At 37.7% G+C, this 24,845-nt stretch overlaps 1 protein-coding gene across 1 annotated transcript; it reads right to left on the bottom strand.

The window, feature by feature from the left end:
- Nucleotides 1-10,787: 10,787 nt before the first annotated feature.
- On the bottom strand, nt 10,788-23,019 carry ZNF146 (zinc finger protein 146). The gene is made up of 2 exons (XM_025269953.2): nt 22,877-23,019; nt 10,788-13,816 (listed from the first exon to the last, which is right to left on the bottom strand). The coding sequence occupies exon 2, from the start codon at nt 13,045-13,047 to the stop codon at nt 12,169-12,171; it is 879 nt and encodes a 292-aa protein (XP_025125738.1). The 5' UTR covers nt 13,048-13,816; nt 22,877-23,019; the 3' UTR covers nt 10,788-12,168.
- Between the last annotated feature and the right edge of the window lie 1,826 nt (nt 23,020-24,845).

The following is a 24,845-nucleotide window of genomic DNA, read 5'->3' as shown; positions in this document are numbered from 1 at the left end:
GGTCTCTGGCTCACCTGGAATTGAACCAGGAGAAGAGAAAAATAAGGAGCAAGAAAAATCTCACTTGATTGGTATTGCAGTAATCTAACTAAAGTTATATCTTGCCTGGTGGCATTCAAACATAACTTTTAAAAATCTCTTTGTTTTCCAGTAGTTTAATGAGAAATTTCAAACATACAGCCAACTTGAGGGAGTTTTACACTGAACATATGCTCACCACCTATATCCTATCCTTCATATTTTATTACACTAGCTTTGTTGTATATCTGTCCATTTCTCTATGCACCCATTAATCCATCTAATTATTATATGCACTTCACAGTGAACTGTAGACATCAGTACAGTGTCTCCTAAATACTTTAGCAAGCATATTAATGAGTTCAGTCTTTGCCTGTTTCAATGTACTACAGGAAAAATGGAGAAATTTTTGAGCGTACTTTCTTGGTTTGGACCAATGTGTATATGTAATACAAACTCTCATAAAGATACAGAAGTTTACTATCCCCTTAAGAATTCCTTCATGTCTCAGATGTCATCACACCCAGCCATCCAGAGGCAAATATCGTTCTTTTTTAGAGGGGGACATCTGGTTAATTTTGCCTCTTTAGAGTTTCATATAAATGAAATCACACAAAATATACTTGTTTGTATAAGTGTTCTTCCAATGAGCTTGTTTTTGAGATTATATATATATATATATATATATATAAAAATACTGTTGAAGCTATCAGAAATTCATTCCTTTTTATCATTGGGTAGTGTTTTACTGTATTACTAATCTATGGGCTTCCCTGGTGGCTCACACGGTAAAGAATCCACCTGCAATGCAGGAGACTTGGGTTTGATCCCTGGTTGGGAAGATCTCCCGGAGGAGGGCATGGGAACCGACTCCAGTATTCTTGCCTGGAGAAGCCCATGGACAGAGGAGCCTGGCGAGCTATATAGTCCATGGGGTTGCAAAGAGTTGGACATGACTGAGCAACTAAGCACAGCACAGAACACATCAGTTCTCATAAAGATGTATATTGGGTTGTTTTGGCTAAAAACTTCAGTAGCATTCTTTTACAAATCTGTGATTATGGTTTTCATTCATGTGTGCTAAGTTGCTTCAGTGTGTCCAACTCTTTTGCGACCCCATGGACCCCTGGCTACATCCCACTAGGCTCCTCTGTCCATGAGATTCTCCAGGCAAGAACACTGGAGTGAGTTGCCATGCTCTCCTCTGGAGGATCTTCCAGACCCAGGGATCAAACCCATGTCTCCTACATCTTCTGCATTGGCAGGCAGATTCTTTACCACTTAGAGACACCTGGGAAGCCCCTGGTTTTCAACCTCTTGGGTAAAGAGCCAGGAGTGGCATTGTTGAGTCATAAAACGATGTATATTTAGTTTTATAAGAAACTTTCCAGATCTTCCTCCATTTTACAGCTGCACCAACAATATCTGAGAGTACCAGTTCTACAAAAACCCAACTTGAGGAGTTATTAGCCTTTTTAATTTTAACCATTCTGGCGAGTGTGCAGTGGCATTTTAGTGGTTTTAATTTGCATCTCCCTGCTAATTAATGATGTTGCATTCTCTTTCATAAGATTTTTGGCTGTTTGCATATTTTTATAAAATATACAAATCTTTTGACCATTTTTAATTGGATTTTTAAAAATTATTGAGTTGTAAAAAAAAAAATTATTGAGTTGTAGAGGTCTTTATGTATTCTCTTTACCAGTCCTTTGTCATGTATCAATGTATGTTTTGTGAATATTTTCTCCTAGTCTGTTCCTTGCCTATTTTCCTAAAGATGTCTTTTGGTGACAAGTTTTTAATTTTGATGAACTCTTTATCACTTTTAACCTTTAATGTTTTTTGTCTTCTGTGATCTAAGAAACATTTGCCTGTCCCTAAATCACAAAACTCTTATGTTTGCCAATAATCAGTCTTTGGTTTTGGCATTTATATTTAAGTGTATGACCAAACTTGTTTTGTTTTTTTTTTTTTTTTTTTTTTTTTTGGTTTGACAGATAAGGTAAATAATCAAATATCTCTGCAAAAAGATAGTTTTCCTTCTAATCTATATGCCTTTTATTTCTGTTTTTGTTTTATTACAATGGCTAAGACCTCTAATATAATTGCTGAAATGTAAGTGATGACAGTGGGCATTGTTGCCTTGCTCCCAATCTTAAGAGGAAATTATTCAATATTTTACCATTAAGCATGATGTCAAGAGTGTGTATGTTTTGGTGGGGGTGGTCTGATGAAACAGTTTGAAGAAGCTGTCTTCTATACCTAGATTCCTAGTTTGGTGGGGAAAAAAAGTACTAATACAAGTGGATATTAAACCTTGCCGGATGCTTTTTTTTTTAATATATTTATTTGGCTGCTCTAGCTGTTATTTGGTGCACTCAGGATCTTTGATCTTCATTGCACCATGTGGGATCTTTAGTTTCAGCATGTGAACTCTTAGTTGCAGCATGTGGGTTCTAGTTCCCTGACCAAAGATTAAAAACGGGGCCCCTGCACTGGGGGTATGGAATTGTAGCCACTGGACCACCAGGGAGGTCCCTCTTTCATAATTTCAATGTTATTTTTTTTTGAAAACCTTATCAAGCTGTTAAGATTAATTGATTTGGTACTCTGCCAGATCCATCTTGCTAATTATAGTTGCTGAGTCCAATTGCTTTTTTTTATTGGCCTCTGTTCACTTAGAAAGGGATTGGAATAAATAGCCTTTAGCTTCCCAATTTATCTCTAAAGATGCACTATTACAATAATGGTTTGAAAACTAACAGTTAATTCCTATGTAAACTTCTATTTTCCATCTGTAAATAAAATTAATAAATAAAAATGATTAACTATTATTTAAATTGTTTCCTCAACTATAAAATGGAAATAAGTGTCTACACTTCATAAACTTGATGTGAATTTTGACATATTATAGAAGACTCAATTACTGGTAACCTATGATTTCTGAGAGGAAAAGGGCAGAGAGGAAAGGCTCAATGGAAGAGTGACAGCTGATCTCAGGCTTTGGTGAATACATTTTGATAGCTGGTAACTGAGAATTATAACGGGTGAACATTCCAAGCACAGGAAAAGGCATGAGAAACATTGCTAACATGGAAAACGGCAAAACAAGTCCTGGGAATATTAAGCAATCTATGTTCAGTTGACATATAAAGTATATGCTATAAGTTAGTGATAGATTAAACTTGAAAAGTAGAAAGTGAAGAAAATATGAAAGACCTTGAATAATACAGTAAGTTCAGACTGTTCAGGAACTGAAGAATGATAGACATTTATTCTTTGTGCAACAATGAGATAACCAAAATTGTCATTCAGATTTTTCTGGGAGATATAAATAGGGACTGCATGTTTATCCAAAGACCACATTCTGCATCACTCCATGATCTCAAAACATTTGCTCTTTGGCAATCTCCTTACTGGATTATGTATCAGACTGGCATTTCCTAATTCACTAAGCAACCCAGGCAACCATTTAACTGTTTCCACTAAATGAAGTTAGGGAGAATAAAAACTGGTTCTTGTTGGGACTTCCTTGGTGGTCCAGAGGTGAAGAATCTGCCTCACAATGCAGGGGATGTAGGTTTGATCCCTGGTCAGGGAACTAAGATCCAATTGCATGACATAGAGCAACCAAGGCCACGTGCTACAGTCTGTGTGCATGATGCAATAAAGATCCGATGTGCTGCCACTAAGACCTGATGCGGCCAGATACGTTTTTTTAGTGATTCTGGTTACATGTGAAACAGATGGATGTCTGCAAAGGGTGGATGACAGCCCTACCTTTTGGCCGTCAGTACAACCACTGGTCAAACATCCTAACCCGCTCTCTGCTCTACTTCTGTGCTTATATTTCATTTTGCCCTTGGAAATGCCAGATGTGTCACGAACCCTGCAAATGTGTTAAACCCCAACTCTAAAGGTTCTGCCTTCATTTTTTGCCTTAATTTAACCATGCTTTTTCTAAGGATTTCTCTTTCTCTCTAGCCCTCTAGAGTTGATGTTGCATATTTCCCATGCTTCACATCCATGGAGCCCAGAGAAAGGGTGGGTGCTATTTTTTATTACCTATCTACACATTTGTATCCCTCATTTTTTAAAAATTTATTTAATTGTAGGCTACTTTACAATACTGTAGTGGGTTTTGCCATACATTGACATAAATCAGCCATGGGTGTACATGTGTTCCCCATCCTGAACACCCCTCGCACCTCCCTCCCCATTCCATCCCTCTGGGTCATCCCAGTGCACCAGCCCTGAGCACCCTGTCTCATGCATTGAACCTGGACTGGTGGTCTGTTTCACATATGATAATATACGTGTTTCAATGCTATTCTCAGATCATCCCACCCTTGCCTTCTCCCACCGAGTCCAATAGACTGTTCTATACATCTGCGTCTCTTTTGCTGTCTTGGATATAGGGTTATCATTACCATCTTTCCGAATTCCATATATATGTGTAAGTATATTGTATTGGTGTTTTTCTTTCTGACTTACTTCACTCTGTATAATAGGCTCCATATCATCCACCTCATTAGAACTGATTCAAATGTATTCTTTTTAATGGCTGAGTAATTTTCATATATTAATAAAAGTCTTTCAGTGTGAGAGCTATGTCATATGCTTATATCCCTTCCTGTACTTCAAACTACTGTAACCTGTTGAAAACTCATTTTGGGAATATAGTTTTGAAAAAATCTTATGGATCTAAGCTTTAAAAAAAAAAAAAAGAAGAAACTTGCATTTCAGCTAGACTTGCTCTAACTCATGCTGGTAGTTTTAAGGACATATGTATCTAAGATCATTTTCATAGAAACTACTGTTTCAACCAGGTTTACTGATTTCCAGGTTGTGGGTTAGAGTGTGCCTCTCCAAAAAAATTCTATTTTTTTAATTAAAAAAATTTATTTTTGGCTGCACTGGGTCATTGTTGATGCACACAGGCTTTTCTCTAGTTGCAGCAACTTTTCTCTAGTTCTCTAGTTCTCTCTGGTTTCTCTTGTTGTGGTGCATGGGGCTTGTTTTGTTCAGGAGCACGGGCTCAGTAGTTGTGGCACATGGGCTTAGTTGCCCTGCAGAGTGTGGGATCTTCCTGGGCCAGGGAAAGAACCTGTCTCCTCTGTGCTGGCGGATGGATTCCCAACCACTGGACCACCAGGGAAGCCCCCCAAAAGATATGTTTAAGTCCTAAGCCCAGTAGTTATGAATGAGACTTTATTTGGAAACAGGAACAGGGTTTTTGCAGATATCATCAAGCTAAGCTGAGATCACACTGGATGAGGGTGGGTTCTACATCTAGTAACTCCTGTCATAAAGAGAAGTTTTGGAGACAGAGGAGACAAAGGGAATAGGATCATGTGGAGACTGGAGTGATGCAACTACAAATCAAGGAATGCCTGGAGCTACAAAAGCTGTATGAGGTCGGAAAGGATTCTTCCCTAGAACCTTCAGAGCGAGCAGGGTGCTGATCACACCTGTGGGTTTTGGACTTTCTAGCCTCCATAATTGTGAGAGAAGAACAAAATACCAGACTTGGTGGCTTATCAAAATACTTGGTGGCCTAAGTTTTGTGGTGTTTTGCTATGGCTGATCTAGGAAATAAACACACTCCTCAGTCACTGAAAATTTCAACAGCAGTTTTTGAATTTTCTCTCTAGTTCCATTATGGTTACCTGCATGGAAAACTTACCCAGTTGGCTGGTCCACCTCTTCTGTCATATACTTTTGCAATGGTAGAGAGCAATGAAAGAGCATATATCATGTGTATTATAAACAAGTTGAAAAGGGAAAGTATATGTATTTTTCATTTACGCAGATTTGAAAGCTTAAATTCTACCAAACTTATTACAGTAGGACTCCAACTAGGCCAAGGAGGAATTCTACAAGGAATGCAGTATGTGGACTTTTGTTGTTCACTTTTATTACACAATACACCTACACTTCCTGAAAGATAGAAAAAGTGAAGGGAAAAAACCCCAAACCATCCATAATCCCAGCTCTTCAGGATAATCACTCTGACATTTGCTAACCATTCTCCTTCATATTTTATTCTGAATTTGTACAAAAAGTGTATTTGTTTAGAAATGGTTACTTTACACCTTGTTTTGTTAGCTTCCCTATCACACTGTAGACAATGATGTATTTTTATTGCATGTAAAAACACCCGAAGGGCAGTGGAGAAAGTGACCTGAAGGTAATGAAATGTGCCCATGTGCTTTCCCGTCCCACTCTATTCATGCTTTTGGCACTCTCCAGAGTTAGAGGACAGACAAGATTCCTACTTGAAAGTACTTCAGGTAAAAGGATTCTCAAAAGCCTTCCAACTTACACTTAACACTACGAGAAGGCCAGGCCTGAATGGTTATCCATAATTGATGGGTGAGGAAATAGTTCCTAGAGTAGAAAGAGCCAGATCTAGGCCATGATACAGTTTGGGCCATCTCCCATCCCTTTAGGCATTCGATCATAAGGGATTTAAAAAATAATAGAAATGATTGTTTCTCTCGAATTGACTTTGCTAATAGTTTTTAAATACCTGGTTGTGTCAGTTTCTCTCTGTAGTTCTTTATTAATAATCTCAGGCTGTATTATTCAGCAAAATACAAAACTAGAATTTTATCTTCTTAGTGAACTGAAATGTTTATCCTTCTCTGGTGACTTTATCTCTAGTAATGTTTGCCTTAAAGACTATTTTGTCTGGAATTTAAATACAACAGCTTTCTTTTGGATGGTGGTTTGGTGGTTTAGTCGCTAAGTCGTGTCCCACTCTTGCGAGCCCATGGACTGTAGCATGAGGCTTTTCTGTCCATGGGATTCTCCAGGCAAGAATACTGGAGTGGGTTGCTAGTTCCCATGTGCCTAATATATCTTGTTCTGTATTTTTCACTTTTCTGTCCCAATCTTTTTAGAGATTTCCCTTGCAAATAGCCTATAGCTGCTTTTAAAAAAGAATCCTATTTCATGATCCTTAATTTTAACTGAAAAGTTGAGCCTTTTACATTTACTGGATTAATGTTTCTTAGATTTATTTCCACTATTCATTATGTGGTTTCTACTTACCTTCCATTTTGGTTTTGTTGTCTCCTCTTCACATTCCTTTCTTTGGGTTGGGTTTTGTGCATGTGTGTGTGTGTTTCCTTACTCCATTATCTTCCTCTAGTTTTTCCTCTCCCCCTGCCAACCCTGCTTCCCTTTCTTAGTGGCTACCTTGGTTGTTTTCAGCATGTACACTTAAACATCAGTACATCAAGCATCTTCCTGAAATATAAGGATCTTACAGTGCTTCAATCCAATAACTCAGTCACAAAAGTTTGTCTCTCAAAATCTGAGTTCTTTTAAATCCACAAAGTAGACTATATCATGGTTTTTATACACTGCTGCTGCTGCTGCTAAGTCGCTTCAGTCGTGTCCGACTCTGTGTGACCCCATAGACGGCAGCCCACTAGGCTTCCCTGTCCCTGGGATTCTCCAGGCAAGAACACTGGAGTGGGATGCCATTTCCTTCTCCAGTGCATGAAAGTGAAAAGTGAAAGTGAAGTCGCTCAGTCCTGTCCGACTCCTAGCAACCCCATGGACAGCAGCCTACCAGGCTCCTCCGTCCATGGGATTTTCCAGGCAAGAGTACTGGAGTGGGGTGCCATCGCCTTCTCTGTCTTATCAGTCTACCTTATGCTAAACCAATCTGGTTTATGACCCCCCATAATCCACTGAAAAGGTTTTGGAACAGGTTTACAGTGGCCTGTATACTGCCAAGTTTTAAGGACACTGGCTCATTTAATTTTGTGGTAAAATCAACAGAATGATCGTCTCTACCTACTTGGCTTCTAGGACACCACACTCTAGATAGGCTTGTAGTACCTCATTAGCAAAGGAGATCAGCTGATTTTCTTTCCTCTGACTTAGGAGAGTACCAAGGCTCAAATCTAGCTTTCTTGTTTCCTCTAAATACATATACTTTACCTCAAGGATCTTATCCTATCACCTGTCATTAATACTGTTTGAAGGCTTCTGGTGCAAAACTTAGGAGTTGCTCTGATTCCCACTTATTGTCAAACAAGATTTACACATCTAACATACCTCAAATTCTTGATTCTGTTCCCTCCTAAACTGCTTCTCCATGGCCCCTAACATCTTAATCAGCTAGCCTTACACATTAAAAGTTGGCACAGTATTTTGATGTCTTCCTGTTATCATGCACCTCGTAACTCATTTCCAAATAAAAACCAGAACTATCCATTTCCACCCATCTCAAATGTTAACATATCTTAAACTTTTATCACTTTGCTTTAGTGATTACTCAAGCCTCTAAAATGGCCACTCTGCCTCTCTACTCCTGCTCCCATTTCAACCCACTCTTCACAAAGCATCAAATGGTCTTATCAAAATATCAACTACACTGCCATACTTAAGTCTTCTTTGGCAGATTCTCATGGCACTTAAGAACAAATCAAGTCTTTGACACAGTGGCCTATGACTCTCACATCATATGCTCCATACCTGTATCTTCAACCACATCCTACACCACCTCCCCCTGACCCCACCCAGCACACACAAAAGCACTAGACCTTAAAAGGACAGCAGTATGTTGTTTTGATATTCATTATATATCTAATGACCAGCGTGTAAGAGGTAGTAAGCAAATATTTGACAGTCTGCAAAAGCCATCTCTTCCATCTATTACACTGAAATAATCACAAGAATAGACATCACACACCAAGTTTGTCACTTGCCTCTCATTTTTTCTAGATATAAAGTGGGGAAATAATATGCATTCTCTCTACTACCCAGTGGAGCTGTTCTGAAGATAAAATGGTTGACTGTAAGTTCTCATAGTGTGGTCTGCGGCACGGCAACCCCAGCATCACCTGGGAACTGGTTGGAAATACAAATTCTAAGCCCTCATCAACCCAGATTTCCTGAATCAGGAACTCTGGAAATGGGACCCAGCAATAAGCCCTCATTAAGCCCAATAAGAGATTCTAGTGTACACTGAAGTTTAAAATTTTACATGAAAACACTGTAAAAAATAGAGCTAAACACCAGGTTGTTATTACTGTCTTGTATTACAAAATCATGTTTGCTGTTCACCAATGGTACACAGTAAAATTACAAAGTGGGGTTTTTCATAAATTAGCTTGTGTTGGCCCAGTATTTTAAAACAGAACACCTTAAACGTAAACTACATATGCAGTATCTAAGTAAGAAAAGCATACATAGTATTGCTTAAACAGATATAACTAAGGAATACCTCGAACAGAAGATGAAAAGTTACAACTGAAAATCAGAATACTTTGTTGGGTTTTGGGAAGAGATGTTTTATGGTGCCTCACATGGTTTGGGTATAACAGAACTTATTAATATGTATGTGGGCAATGTGGGATTAACCATAATTTATCTTATACATCTTGACTAACAATGATTCAGGTTCCCAACAAACTACTTTTTTAGGATGGAATAAGATAGATGTTCAGGTCATCTGCCTCCTGACATGTTAAATAAAATGACAATTGTGATTTTCAGATTCGACTTCCCTCTTTGGATCAACACTGCCAAGCTGGGTGGGAGTGGGGGAGATCCTAAGCCACAGTCAACAGATACATTAATGTATTCTCTTAGTTTTGTCTTAGCATTTCAGGCTTTATTTACTGACTCCAAAGCTGCAAAAACAGCCGTGTTAAGACCTAAATGAAGCATGAGAGATTAAGAAAATGCCTTATGAACTAAAATCTTTATGGGGAGTATTCTTCCTACTGTGATTGATTAGTAGAGACACTTTTGTTTTCTTTGGCTGCACCCAATCCCCAACCAGGGATTGAACCCACACCCCTGAGAGTGCTAAGTGCAGCGTCCTAATCACTGGACCACTAGTGAATCCCCTGCAGGCAGTTTTTAAACGGTGTACAAACGACTGGTATAATTCCTTAGTAAATTTAGTACGTAACACCACAGTAACACTGTGGATTTTCTTTCTTTTTGGCCATGCAGCATGCAGGATCTTAGTTCCCCAGACCAGGGACTGAATCCCAGACCAGGGATAGAACCTGTGCCCCCTGCATTGGGAGCATGGAGTATTCCCTGCACTGCGAGGGAAGTCCTTAAGAGCTTTCTAAAAAGCAGTTTTAAGTCAACCTCAAATGCTGTATTGCTGATGTTCACCATTCAAGAAAATCTTAAAACATTATTTATATCAAGTTACATTGTGATGAGGGAATAAAAAGTACCTTCAGGAAGGACTGGTTTACACAACAGAATCCTGCCCAGAGTGTGAACCACTTTTTCCATACCCATCCCATCCTCTCCACCTTTGTAAAAGAAAACAGTAACTTGATGGGGAGAATCCCTTCACAATGTCTACCAAATCATCATGTTGTATGCTTCAAATATCTTACAATTTTGTCAGTTATACCTCAGAAGAGCTGGAAAAAAACAAAACCAAAAAAGGTGTGTTTGTCAGAGTAGGGGAAGAATGAAATAACCTGCAGATTAAGACTGAGATCCAAGCGTTGACATTTAATTCAAACTGTGGATGTTCTGGGATGCTGAGTGATTTTCTTTTTAAAAATGAAATAATGAAAAACTTTCTTGTTAACGCATATGCTGTTCCAACAGAAATGTACAAGACAGTAAAATGGTCATTCCAGTTTATCTGAAAATGACAAATTATATGAAGTCTATGTTTATCTTTAAATGTTCTTAAAACTTCCTAAGCTCGAATGATATGTCACAAAATAGTGTCAAAAACATGAAGATATAAATAAATTAAAACATTTGGATTATACTGTCAGTTTTAATTTTAATAAAATAGATAATTTCCTACTACATAGAGAGCAAGTCCATCCACTCATTGATAAAATTTTAGAAATATTTCCTATAAAAAGTTTAGTAGTTGATTGGGAATGAATCCATTAGAACATGATTTCTATAGGTACAGTGTTCCCATCCTCACCCCCATTCTTACTAATTTTGAGAAAATTTAAAAATACAGAAAAGTACAAAAAATAAGACAAGATATCCATATACCACAATCCAGAATTAATCAGTATCTCAATATATTTTCTGCAGTCTTTTTTTTAAGAGAAATTGATGTTTATATATAAAACTGATGTCTCCCTCTAACAGCCCCCTCCCCCACACGCATTCCCTTCCCTTCTCCACTCTTCACAGGCAACCACTATCAAGAGTTTGGTCTGTATACTTCCAAACCATTTCAAAAACACTTAAAAAACATACATACATATATGTATCCATTACCAATATATAGCACTGAAATTCTGTGAGGAAGTTTTAATTAAAATTTACAAAAATGTCATCATATTATGTCATTCTGCAACTTTCTTTCCCCCTCAACATGACTTTTGAGATCTTTCTAATACATATAGATCTCATTTATTACACTTTACAGATATACAGTATTCCATCGTTAAGTATTTTCCATTTTGTTCCTGATGGGAATTTGTTCCCAATTAATGAGTACTACAAATCATGCCACAGTAAATAGTCTGGTACATACTTTCCTGAGCATACAAACTCAGAGTAGAATTGCTAGATATTTTTCAATTTGCCATAAGGCATGTTTCCCATTCCCAAGGTCATAACCATTTTACTATATAGCTTTCTCATACTTCTGCTTTTAACCCAATCCCTTTATCTTTGTGTATAGTTCATGTTCTATTCGCCCCCCCCACCTTAGAGAACAAATTACCTCCAAAGCAATTTTTAAAATAGTCCCATTAGCTTCTCAGCTCCTGATGCCTTTTCTATATTATAAATTCTAATAAATGCATAGGTTTTTGCAGAATCTCTTCTGTTCTGCTAAATCAATACCATAGAAGTCTCTTTCTAATGCTTATAGCTTTGTTTTTATTACACTGGTGAAGATCTCCAGATTCATGCAGATAGCAATCATAAAAATGTTTTCCACTCCCAATTTTAGTGGAAATGCATCTAAAGTTTTCAGTATTACCTTTGCAGTATGGTTTTTATTGGATATAGGATTTTAATCATACAAATGTCTTTCTCTTCAAGATGAATTCTCTGGTGTCCTTTAAGTTTTTAGCTTTTGCTTCCCTCATTTGTGATGCCTTCCTTCATTATTTCTGATGTGTTGTAAGGTGTAAATTCCTGATGAACACCTTTCATGATATCCACAGGGTTTTAATGGGTATGAATTTTCTGGTGTCTAATGTGGTGTGACTTCTGGCTGAAAGCTTTCCCACATTCACTACACTGATAAGGCTTCTTACCTGTGTGTATTCTCAAATGTAGAGCAAGGGTTGAGAACTGCGAGAAAGCTTTCCCACACTCATTACAACCATAGGGTTTCTCACCTGTATGGCTTCTCACATGTACAGTAAGAGATGAACTTTGAGAGAAGGCTTTTCCACATACATTGCATTCATACGGCTTATCACCTGAATGAATTCTCACATGTACAATAAGTGATGTTCGCTGAGAGAAGGCTTTTCCACATTCATTACATTCATAAGGTTTCTCTCCAGTGTGAATATTTTGATGTTTTATGAGGTACTTCTTCTGACCAAAAGCTGTTCCACATTCATTACACTTGAAGGGTTTCTCTCCGATATGAATTTTCTCATGCTCAGTAAGGTTTGATTTGCCACTGAAGGTTTTCCCACACTCCTTACATATAAAGGGCTTCTCTCCTGTGTGAGTTCTCTGGTGCCTGATGAGGTTTGACTTCTGAATGAAAGCTTTCCCACAGTCCTTACACTCAAAAGGTTTTTCTCCAGTGTGAATTTTCTGATGGGTAAGAAGATTTTCCTTCTGGCTGAAGGATTTTCCACATTCGTTACATTCAAAAAGCTTCTCTCCAGTATGGGTGTTCTGATGTTTAATGACATACTGCTTTTGGCTGAATGCTTTTCCACATTCATTACATTCAAAAGGTTTCTCTCTATTATGAAAATGCTCATGCTCAGTAAGAGTTGATTTGTGGCTGAAGATTTTCCCACATACCTTACAGGCAAAGGGGTTTTCCCCACTACAAATTCTCTGCTGACTGAGGTGTGACATCTGAATGGAAGCTTTCCCACATTCACAAGGTTTCTTTCCTGTATGAATTTTTTGATAAATGAAAATTTACTTTTAGCTGAAGGTATTTCCACATTTCTTACATGTGCTGGGCTTCTCTGTGTAGGGCCTTTCAAATACAGAGTAAGAGATAAGGTTCAAGAGAAAACTTTATCATAATCAGTACATTCAGAGCTCTCTAACTCTAAATTTTCTAAAATATTCAGTGAAGATTTATAACCTTCAATGACTTCTCTCCAGTATGAATTTTCTTCTGCTCAATGAGATGTTATCTAGGTAAAGGCTTTTCAATATTCTTTAGAAGCACAGGATTTCTCTCCAGCCTGACTTCAACATTGAATGAGGTGCAACATACAAATTCAAGTTTTCCCACATTCAGTAAATTCATAGGTTTTCTCTCCAGTATGAATGCTCTGATATCATGTGGGATTCAAATTTTTAATGAAGGCATTTCCACACTGATTTTATACCCTTTTACAAAAAGGGTTATTACTACAAGGAGTAAGCTGTGGCAGATTTCCACACTACCTAAATTGATGATTCTTTCCTACACAACTAACTCTAAATTGTGTTTCAAACTCTAGGTTGAAAAAGTTGTTCCCTTAAAAGATAGTCTGATATCAGAGGAAGCACTTTTTCCAATTTTCTTAGTCACTGCTTTTTTTCTGTCTGTACTTTATTGAAGCTGGATGCAACTTGTCTCCCAAGTCTTGTTGTCAATCTATGTGTTCATCATCTTCTCAAGCTTCTTCTAAATAAAATGGAGTACAAAGAATCATCATTTAAAGCAGTCAATGTATATATAACGTGCTTAGAACTGTGGCTGGCATATGGTAAGCACCCATAAATGTTAGCTTTATGTTATCATTATTTATGAATTTTCCCATTATTAGTAATGAAATTTCAGATTGTGCTTTGAGGGATGAACTAGCTCAAAGTACGAAAGAATCCTCATGATCAATGTCTTCAACTAAATTCTGAGATGGAAACCCTTGAATAGGACTCCTGGTTGAAAACTAAACATTCACATATGTATAAACAGCTCAGAAAACTCTTGAAAAATAACCTAATTTCATAATCCAGCAAATTGAATATAACAAAAAATGAGGGATTAAAAAATAGGATAAAAAGATAACCACATAAAATTGAGAAAGTCTACCAGGGATTCTGAAAAAGGGAAAGGAAAAGCCAACTGCTTCCTTCTAAAATTCCATTCAAAGGACAAGAAAAGGGAAAATGGCACAGACTCACAAGAAAGAATGACAGGCAACATCAATACACACAGGTATTAACAATTTTTTTTTTAATAACCAAGTACATGGAGGATTTTCGACAGAAGAGCTGAGGAAGTTCAAATAACATAAAGGCACTGCAGAAGAGGACACTGATGTCAAGCAAGCAAACCTGTGTCACAAAATATCATAAAGACTCAGGAAATGAAGGGAAATTTTAAGCACCTCAAAAGAAGGAATAGTATTTGCTGTAAAAATAAAATGTTTAAGTTGCAGGTGGCCCTTTACTGTCAGTCATGAGGACAAAGGACCACTCCTTTCACAAAGTCAAAGTTACTCTTTGCAGGAATTTAATCACAGAAGCCTCAGTCTCAGGGACACTCAGCAAATGAGATGACAGGTACTATATTGAAAGCAATGGGATGTGTATGTAATATGGTGAGACTCCAGCTCCATTCTGTAGTCGATGCCAAAAGTGTTGGAAACTTTGAGCAGGATATGAAAGGACCCTTTTCTGGGCAAACTAATAAAAGGCCAGTGAAAAACTTAAATAGGATGCCTCCCATCTAAGATGATACTTATTTGTGGTCATTGTTTTCTGGTGAAACAAAGGACCTGGCCACATCTGATCGTGAGAGTAAGACAGTATAACTCAGAATGAGACCCCCAAGTCCATGAGGCATTCTACACTCTACTCTTTAACCACTGACTAGAAGCACCCAGGAACAAAAGAGCTTACCTTTTAGTGAATCACTCTTAAACATGACTGTATAGCCAATACTCCACACACAGCAGAGGAACCCCACTAACATGAAAGATCAACATTGAAAGAAAGTAAGAAACTCTAAGGAAATAAAGGTAAGGCACAGCAAACAACAAAACCCTGAAACCAACTGCAGACAGTTATGAGAAGATATTTTATCAGTGAAACAATAACAGCATTCTGGAAACAAGAAACAGAAAAAGGTCCCTCAGAAAGTAAGACTGGGACAATGGGGTGGGGTGAGAGGTAAGGTAAGGGAAATTGTATTACCATTCACCAATAACAGGGTCTCCATAGTGCAGAAGGATTACACTGCTTCACTCTAGCAAACTCAGGTGTGGCCAGGTGCCTTGTTTGGTCAGTGACATACAAACACAGGTGACAACTGTCATTTCCTGATAGAAGTTTTAAGAAACATTGAAGGATAAACCAAAGTAATAAAATAGCTGAGTAAAAGAAGTTCCAGAAAATAAAAGGGGGAAACTAGTTTAGAGGAAATATTCAAAGAACAAAAAAATGTCCTCTCCTCTAAGTCATGACTCTCCAGACATCTTAAAAGGTACACTTGGTACCCTGCACAATAAATAATAAAAGATGAATATCTAGACACATTACTGGGACATTTCAAAACAGCAAGGAGGCAAAAAATGCTTTCAAAAGAAAGAACATACATCATTCAAAGAAAAGAGAATAAAATTTCACAAAAGACAGGAAGCTAGAATTCTGATTGAAAAACATTTAAGCTTAGATTATCAATCTGAGACAGTCAAGTACAGGCATTTTTCAGTTATGCAAATGCCCAAAATGCACCTTTTCTCCCAGGATGCTATTAGAACATGTGTTCCACCAAAATTATTAGACAGAGATGGTAAGATATAGAATCTAAAAATGAGGGGATGTACAGAGGGGTAAAAAAATGAAGTAATTTCTATGTTAATGGTGATGAAAAGCTACAAGGTAAGAGATGACTATCAGGTCAGAGTACAGCCTGGTCTACACTGAAGTAAGAGGACAAGAATTCTAGACTTATTGTCTCCAAAGGGAAAAATGGAGATTTCCCAATGCATGTAACAATGTGGAAACTAGTACTGAGAGGGCTTTGAACTATTCTGAATAGGAAATTTGTGCTTTAGTATAGGAAAATCAAGCAAACAAAAAGCTTAGTGAATATCAAATCCATGAAAAGCAAAAACTATAAAGAATATTAATTTTATACATATACACACATACTTCTGTTGTACACAAGAGGATGACAGTTGTCTCAAGGGAAAGCACTTGGGCAAACAAATGAAGCTCTGAGCTAAACCTAGCCACTTTACTCACGAAGAACCGTTTTTTACTTTATTTCATGCTGCACCATTAATTTGCTTAAAACAAATGAATAAATGCCTTACAAACTATGGTTATTAGGACTTGGGCATTGTTTGGCACGAACTTTCTTCAGACAAAAAAGTAAGAGAATCATCTCAAAGAAAATAATTGACAGTATATGCTGCCAATGATAGAATTCAAGTTCTCGAACAAAAGTAAAAACTAGGATTTTGGAAAACCTGTTTCCTCCACCATGTGATTGAAACTTCCAAAGACTTTTCTAATGAGACTGGTAATGTTAACAAAATATGATGTTTTGATATTGTATGAGTTATGTCAACATTTGTGTGTTCAGTCATGTCTGACTCATTGCAACCCCATGGACTGTGGCCCACCAGACTCCTCTGTCCATGGAATTTTCCAGGCAAGCATACGGGAGCAAGTTGCCATTTCCTTCTCCAGGGTATCTTCCTGACCCAGGGATTGAACCGGCGATCTCTTGTGTCTCCTGCATTGGCAAGCAGGTTCTTTACCAGCTGAGCCACCCAGGAAGGCCCCCATATCAACATTTGAAAGAGCTGCAGTTCAGCTGGCCAGTGCATGATGGGTTTCCCTGGTGGCTCAGAGGGCAAAGTATCTGCCTGCAATGTGGGATACCTGAGTTCAATCCCTGGGTTGGGGTGATCCCCTGGAGGAGGGCATGGCAGCCCACTCCAGTATTCTTGCCTGGAGAATCCCCATGGACGGAGGAGCCTGGTGGGCTACAGTCCACAGGATCACAAAGAGTCAGACACAACTGAGCAACTAAGCACGTAATGCATGATGTTACAAAATCATGCATGGGTCAGAAATCCATTCAAAATTTTAAGATAAATAGATATTGTGTAAGAGAACAGAAAAACCTGTTATAGTTTCAAATCTCACATTGTGGCTAATCTTGAAAAAATTACCACTTGTAAAGTGTTAGTATAGTACCAAAGAATATTCACAATTATCTGAAAAGGCTATTAAAACACTGCTCCACAAATATGCAAAACAATGCCCCTCGTCTCACTAAACTTTTTTATTTTGGAAAACTGCTACTTAAGAATTGTAATTTATAAGTTTATATGTAATGAAATTATTATTTGAGTTTTTTAAATTAATAAATGTTTTCAAAAGTTTCTCAATTTTACATTAAATAAACATCATAAAAGTCCACATAATAAACCAAAGCCCTTTGGAGGCCCTCAAGTTTTAGGACTGACTATAAATGTTACTGCTCATGGGTAATGGGTTACATTCTGTGATGAGGAAAATGTGATAATGGTGATGATTACACAACTTTGTGAATATACTACAAAACACTGAACTGTATATTCCCAAAAGGGTAGATTTTATGTTATGTGAATTACATCTCAATAAAGCTGTTTATTTAATTTAAAAAAATGTGAAGCGTTCCTAAGACCAAAAAGTTTAAGAACTGATGCCCAAAAATTTCTCATTATTCATTCAACAAATACCTTCTTCTACCTTCTTCTTACTGTGAGTCTGGCACAGTTCTAAGCTCCAAGGATAAAAAGCATTGAACAAAACTGACAAAACTTTCTGCACCCAGCAAGTTTACATTCTAGTGGACAGAAAAAAAAAAAAGAGAGAAGGTTTGTTAACAAGTTTTAACTGCTACGGGAAAAAATTAGAGAATGGATAAAGAGTTATAGTTTCAGAGAGAACAGCTTCTGAGGTTAAGATTCATGACCTGAAGGAAGAAAGAGAGTGATCCTTATAGATGCGTGGAGGAAGAGCATTCTAAGTAATGGTTAAGTTCAGAAGCCCTGAGAAAAAGCCTACCAAGCATGTTAGGTATGCAATCAATTAGTCACAATTAGGCATATTATGTTCCTTATGTCCCTTGGTTTAACCCAACCCTTTCCTATATCTTAGGCTTCTTATAATCTGTAGAACCTCCCGGAAGCAGCTCCAGTAACAGGCTCCTAAAGACTTCTCCAATCTTGTCTTGTATTCCTAAACATCTTTCCCTTAACTTCTATTCACAATCACACTTCACTTTTCTTAAGTGTTTCATATGAAGTATTTTTAAATCCAAATTTCTACATAGCTAAGTCAATATAATAACTATAATCTGAGATGCTGGATTGCAGTAATGGCTGTACTCTTTTTTTCTTTGGATGGCTGACAGTTAAGTAATTTTTAAATACAGGGGGAAAAAAAAAAGCAGCGACATTACTTTGTCAACAAAGGTCTGTGTAGTCAAGACTATGGTTTTTCCAGTAGTCATGTATGGATATGAGAGTTGGACTATAAAGAAGACTGAGCGCCGAGGAATTGATGCTTTTGAACTGTGGTGTTAGAGAAGACTCTTGAGAATCCCTTGCACTGCAAGGAGATCCAACCAGTCCATCCTAAAAGAGATCAGCCCTGGGTGTTCACTGTTAGGACTGATGTTGAAGCTGAAGCTCCAATACTTTGGCCACCTGATATGAAGAGCTGACTCATTTGAAAAGACTGGGAAAGACTGAAGGTTGGAGGAGAAGGGGACGACAGAGGATGAGATGGTTGGACGGCATCACCGTCTCAGTGGACATGGGTTTGGGTAAACTCCAGGAATTGGTGATGGACAGGGAGGCCTGGTGTGCTGTGGTTCATGGGGTCACAAAGAGTCGGACACAACTGAGTGACTGAAGTGAACTGAAGGTATGATAATAGTATTTTTGTTATGTGGGCCCCCCCACATAACATTATTTTTAGAAGATGCAAACTTCATTATTTAGGAGTTAAATGTCATGCTGTTTCAATACACACAATACTCATGCACTAGGAAACAGATGCATCAAACACGGAAAAATACATATTACTGAATCTATGTGGTGGATATACAGTAGATCAATGTACTCTTCTTTCAATGTTTTTACTGTTTGAAGATGTTAAGAACAGATCTAAAAAAATCCTTCTACAATAATTCAGATTATTTAACAAGTTACTGCACGTGTAATCAAAATTTCAGACAGAAAAAATAAAATATTGGCCTTTCTTTCAACAGGTCCATATGATAGATTCCACACATAAAAGTAAAAAACAGGTTAAGATGTTTACTGAGGACTTTTGAAGTTCTGTCCAAAATGTGAAGTAGGATGGACAATAATATGGTAGATCAATAAAAGAGGAATTAAGTAAGGGGTTTAAATAATGAGGAACTGAAAAGGTAGGGAATTTCATAATCAAAGGCCAAGATTCAAATAATTTGAGAGAGAGAAGGAAATATGTTCACATTACACTCACAGGGTTAATATGTCCTCTCCTGATTAAACTGTATCTTTTAAAAGGTTTGACTGACCATGTCATAATGACCAAGAGAAAGGAAATGATCTAGACCTAATTTGATGTGACATCTGGACCTGAAATAATGAGCTGAAATCTCTAACGCAATGAAAATGAAGTCACAATTGGATAATTGTTTATCCCGTAAATAGGTAAAATTATGGTGAGCAAGACAGAAAGGCTGGAGGTGCAAAAATAAAGACAGATATTTATAGAAAGCTTGGGACTTGGGGTGGCTCAGATGGTAAAGTGTCTGCCTACAATGCCGGGTTCAATACCTGGGTTGGGAAGATCCCCTAGAGAAGGAAATGGCAACCCACTCCAGTACTCTTGCGTGGAAAATCCCATGGATGGAGAAGCCTGGTAGGCTACAGTCCATGAGGTTGCAAAGAGTCGACACAAAACTGAGCGACTTCACTTTACTTTCCTTTTACTTCTAACTTCAGAATGAATGAGTCATTTCTGAGAATTAATTTATAAAAGGAAAGAGGAAAAGCAGAATGCAGAGTTCCAGAAGACATGTCCAATAAGAAGATAGAGTGAAGGGGGAGAAAAAAGCAAAAGATGGGGAAACACTTAGATAAAGCAACAAAAGCACCCATAAAGCTGAATCTGGAAAGAACTCCTAGAAGGGTGACTCAAACATATCATAAGTAGATCCTTTCCTCTAAAATGGTAAAATAAAGACATGTTGGGATTTCCCTGATGGTCCAGTGGTTAGGACTCCGCCCTCTCGCTGCCAAGGGCCCAGGGTCAATCCCTGGCTGGGGAACTAAGGTCCCATAAGCCTCAAGGTACAGCCAAAAAAACCAAAAAGACATCTCTGCTCACTTTCTGTCTGAGAAGGAGAAAGATAAAGACTAAAAGGAAAAACGGCATTGTTGGTAAAAGTAGGAAATAGCTATAATTCTAATGTCCTACTAGGAAGAAGATGAGTAGGCAGCTGTCACTGCTGTTTTTAAGAAGAGCTCTTATGCACAACACTCTCCAAAAACAAACAGCACAGTCTCAGGGGGTCACATCACCACCTCCTAGTTTCTAACAACAGAATCTAGGAATGCAGGCTGGATGCAGGAGACTTGGGACACAATGGCATCTCTGAGTGGTAAGAAAAGTAGAAATGAGCAAGGAAGTGCAGACACTGCCACTGATTAAAGCAGCTTGTCAGTATAGTAAAACATAAGTCTTCTCAACTTTCTAGGTTCCCTAAATTCCTGACTCCAGCTCCCTAGATTCCTGACTGCCTACCTGAATATGCACTTAGATGGAGGATCAGTAGACAGGACACAATTAACAAGTCCATAAGAAAATGCTTGATCGGTCTCCCAAAATTCCTGAAGTCTTCTTGTATCATCCTTGTCTAGTTAAGTCATCAGTAACTTCTCTTTCTCTCATATCCAACATAAAATCAGTCAGTCTTTCAACTATTCCTTTAAACCATCTTAAAAATCTGACCACTTGTCACTAAGTGTAACTATTACCTAGATCACTGCAGTAGTGATCACTCACATTAATCTCCTAGCCTTGGCCCCCTATACCATATTTTCTTTATAGCAGCTCAAATTTAATTCTGATCTTTTCACTCCTCACCTCAAAAACCTTTGATGGCCTCTTAAATCACTCAGAATAAAGGCCAAAGTCTATGATTTGGCCTTACCTAACCAAACTCTTTGTCACTCTGCTCAAGCCCACAGCCCTCATCACTATTTCTGTAAGAGGAAGCTCCAGCCTCAGAGTTTTTAAGACTTTTTGTTCCTTTTGGCTGAATGCTCTTCCACCAAATACTGCATACCGCACTCTCATGCTCTTAAATGTTACTCTCTTAATGAGACCTTTCCCTGACTAACTTATTTAAAATTATAACCTCCAACTGGCCCTCACTATGCCAGTTTTCCTTGCTTTATTCTTCTTCATTGGACTCACCACCATCTGATAGAATATATTTTTTACCTATTTACTCAGTCTTTCTTCCCCAATTAGAATGTAGACCTCAAGAGGGAGGAATTTTTGACTGCTTGATTTACTAACATTTCCCTAGTACCTGAAATGGTGCTAAACACAAATCATGCAGGAAGTACTTATTGAATATATCAATATAGCATGTTGGTAGATATGTAAATTGGTTTATTTCTTTTCAGAACAATGTGCCTATTTCTATCAAATCTATAAATAAACTTAACTTTGACCCAGCATTTCTACTTAGAGTAAATTAGGATGTAACGGTATCTACATATCTCTGCAAAGCAATATAAACAAGTATATTCACTTGCATCTTCACTCACACAAGTCTGGAAACAACCTAAATGTCCATTAGAGGCAGGTTAAATGAATTAAGTGTTGATGGAGAAAAGAAAACTATGTACACAGTAGAATACATACCATCATTTAAATGAAAAGACTGAGTGCTTATATATATTTGTATTTGTACCACAGATACGTTAATATATGCTTGTTTATTCACAGACTACCTCAAGAAGAATCCATGTGAAACTCTTAAGTGATTACAGCTTTGAAAAAGAACTACAGGACCGAAGGTCAGATGTTTTCACTGATGTTCAAAAATTTTTTACAAATTCATATATTATATTAAATATAAATACAGACTCATCCATCCATTCATCTATACACACACACATAGCAAAAAAGCAGAACTGATTTCTACAGCAAAAACTTCTGAAAAGAGGTACATTGGGGCAGAAGGGAAGGAGGCAGGAGTTTATTGATATAGTAATGGGGAAACTGGATAGGAAGACAACAAGAAGTGTGATTACAGATGTAAAATATGATGCTGAAGCATTTAACCACTGAAAAAATGAGAGAAATTGGTAAGTAATAAAAAGGAAACTAAATATCAGACAATATGTAAACCTAACATATTAAAAGACAACGCACAAGGAAAGGAGCCTACACACACCAGGAGATATGAGACTGAGGGTATCATGGAAGACAGAACAATCACAGAGAGGCAGAGGGAATGAAGTGTGAAGGGCTGACATGCAGAATAAAAATAAGAAGGGCACCTGGCCCTCTAGAATCTGATTAAAGGGACAGACTACTGAAAGAAAAAATGATGACTAGAAATGTCCTTCAGGTTTCTAAAGACTTACTCTAAGGCTAGGGCTGGTAACAAAGCTTTTCAGAAGTGCTGACTGAACAACTGTGATGTGCCTGGTTGTGATGCACTCACCTGAACAAACTTCCTTTCCACTTCTTTCTCCACCATCCAGAGTTCGTCTTCGTGCTTCAACAGAGGATCACATCCAGCCTGATCAGTTCACAACCTGCTACTGGGGAAATGACACAGCACTAGAATGTTAATGCTGGAGCCAAAGTTCTCTCCTAGAACTCAGCTGAGCCCTGGGGCCTCCCGGCCTTCTGAAGGATGAGGACAGTGCACAAGGAAGTGACCCTGCGAAAAAGAATAAAGTAATAACTTTTTGCCTTAAGAGATTAAAGCACATACAACTATATAAGCAAAGGTACTATCTGGATCCAGAATTTCAAAGCCATATACTCATTAAACCATTTAAGGCTCCACACACCCAGAAATGGAGAAAGAGAGGGGGAATTTATTTTGAGAATTTGACTTACATAGGAAAAGCTGTTCACATCTTACATGACTGGCTGCTACTGTTCTCTAGCACCACACTTCTATGTAGGTTCCTAAGTATGATTTTAACTGTGACCCTGACTCTTGGATGAAATTTAATATTCATTATCTAGAACAACATATGCCTATCACAACTAAGTCACATAAATAAAGTTGTTCTTGACAGTATTTAGGAACAAAAACTGAAAAAGTGTTCCTGGATTCCTAATATTTGATTACAATATACTCTAAATGAAACTATATATTAAAAAGGTCCTATAAATATGCTCATCCACACAATCAAAACAACAACAAAAAAAGTTATGAACATTATTGGGACAATAGACAAAATCTGAATACAGACTTTGAATTAATAGTATTAATATTATAGTTTCTGATTTTGATTACTGTACCATGATGATGCATAAGAATGTCCTTGTTCTTAGAAAATTTATGCTGAAGTATTTATAAAGGGAGCAGTATACAACTTAGTCTCAAATAATACAAAAAAACCTACACATTTCTGGAGAATTAGAGAAGGAAAAAATAAGGCAATTTAAAAAGTAAATGGTGAATGTGGGTAAAGTGTATATGCGACTTCTCTGTACACTGCACTCTTCTCTAGAAAGGGTACATGCACTTCTCTATAAAGTTGAAATTATTAAAAAAAAAAAAAAAAAGGCAAAATCCTAAAAAATACAAGTTACTACTGATACACTCTATCTACTCTGCATGGTGAAAAAGCACAGTCACCAACTTGTACTGGGGTATGGCAGATGGAAGGCTCAGAGCCTGACTTAAATAGGAATGTACACAGAGATAAACATGAGAGTGTGGGTTGCCTAGAAACAACCTGCAAGAAGGAGGAGATCAAGTTTGATCTCCTGGACATTCAGAGTGTCAGGTTTCTAAGGAACATGCAGGCAAATATATCCATTAGGCAACTGCATACATAAACGGGGAGCTCAGAACAGCCTAGAATGGAAATGGCAATCTGTCAGCTGTCAGACTATAACTGCTGCTTGAAGACAGGTGAAATGTTATGCGATTGTTTATAGAGAACATACACAGTATGTGAATGGTCAAGGACAGAATCCTAGGAACACCAATGGTCAAGGAGAAAAGGCAACATTTCACAGGAGCAAGGTAACTGCTTAGTTTCAATGTTTTAAGTACTTTTCCTTAAAACCATACAAAATATTAAGCAAAATGGGTTAATGGGAAGAGGGGAGTAAGGGGCAAGCAGCTAGCCCATACATTACACCTGTAGTGAAAGTAGTAGAGAGAATTTAACTCTTAAATTATATGTCAGTGTGGCCCCAAAACCTAAAATAGCAGATGTGGTACAGGAAGGACAATAGTGTGTGACAGTGTAGCAAGAAAGACTAAGATAATGGTGAGAGTTCCTTAAGGTAGCAGACTTCAGAAATAACCAGGAAAGATTCATTCTCAGAATGAGGAATTCACCCTGAGTGAGAACTGTGGTAATCAACAAGGCTCATGACAAAAACAAAAAAAAACACCCAAACTCCATGTTATCTCTACCAAAGGAAAACCCACATAGGGG

Source organism: Bubalus bubalis, chromosome 18 (genome assembly GCF_019923935.1).
Source record: "Bubalus bubalis isolate 160015118507 breed Murrah chromosome 18, NDDB_SH_1, whole genome shotgun sequence".
NCBI lineage: Eukaryota > Metazoa > Chordata > Mammalia > Artiodactyla > Bovidae > Bubalus > Bubalus bubalis.
The sequence above is the reverse complement of the archived record's forward strand: the minus strand, read 5'-3'. Positions and strand labels throughout refer to the sequence as shown.

Excerpts from the sequence above, each read along its gene's own strand:
- ZNF146 (XM_025269953.2), bottom strand. The coding sequence starts at position 13,047 with ATGTCACACCTCAGTCAGCAGAGAATTTGTAGTGGGGAAAACCCCTTT.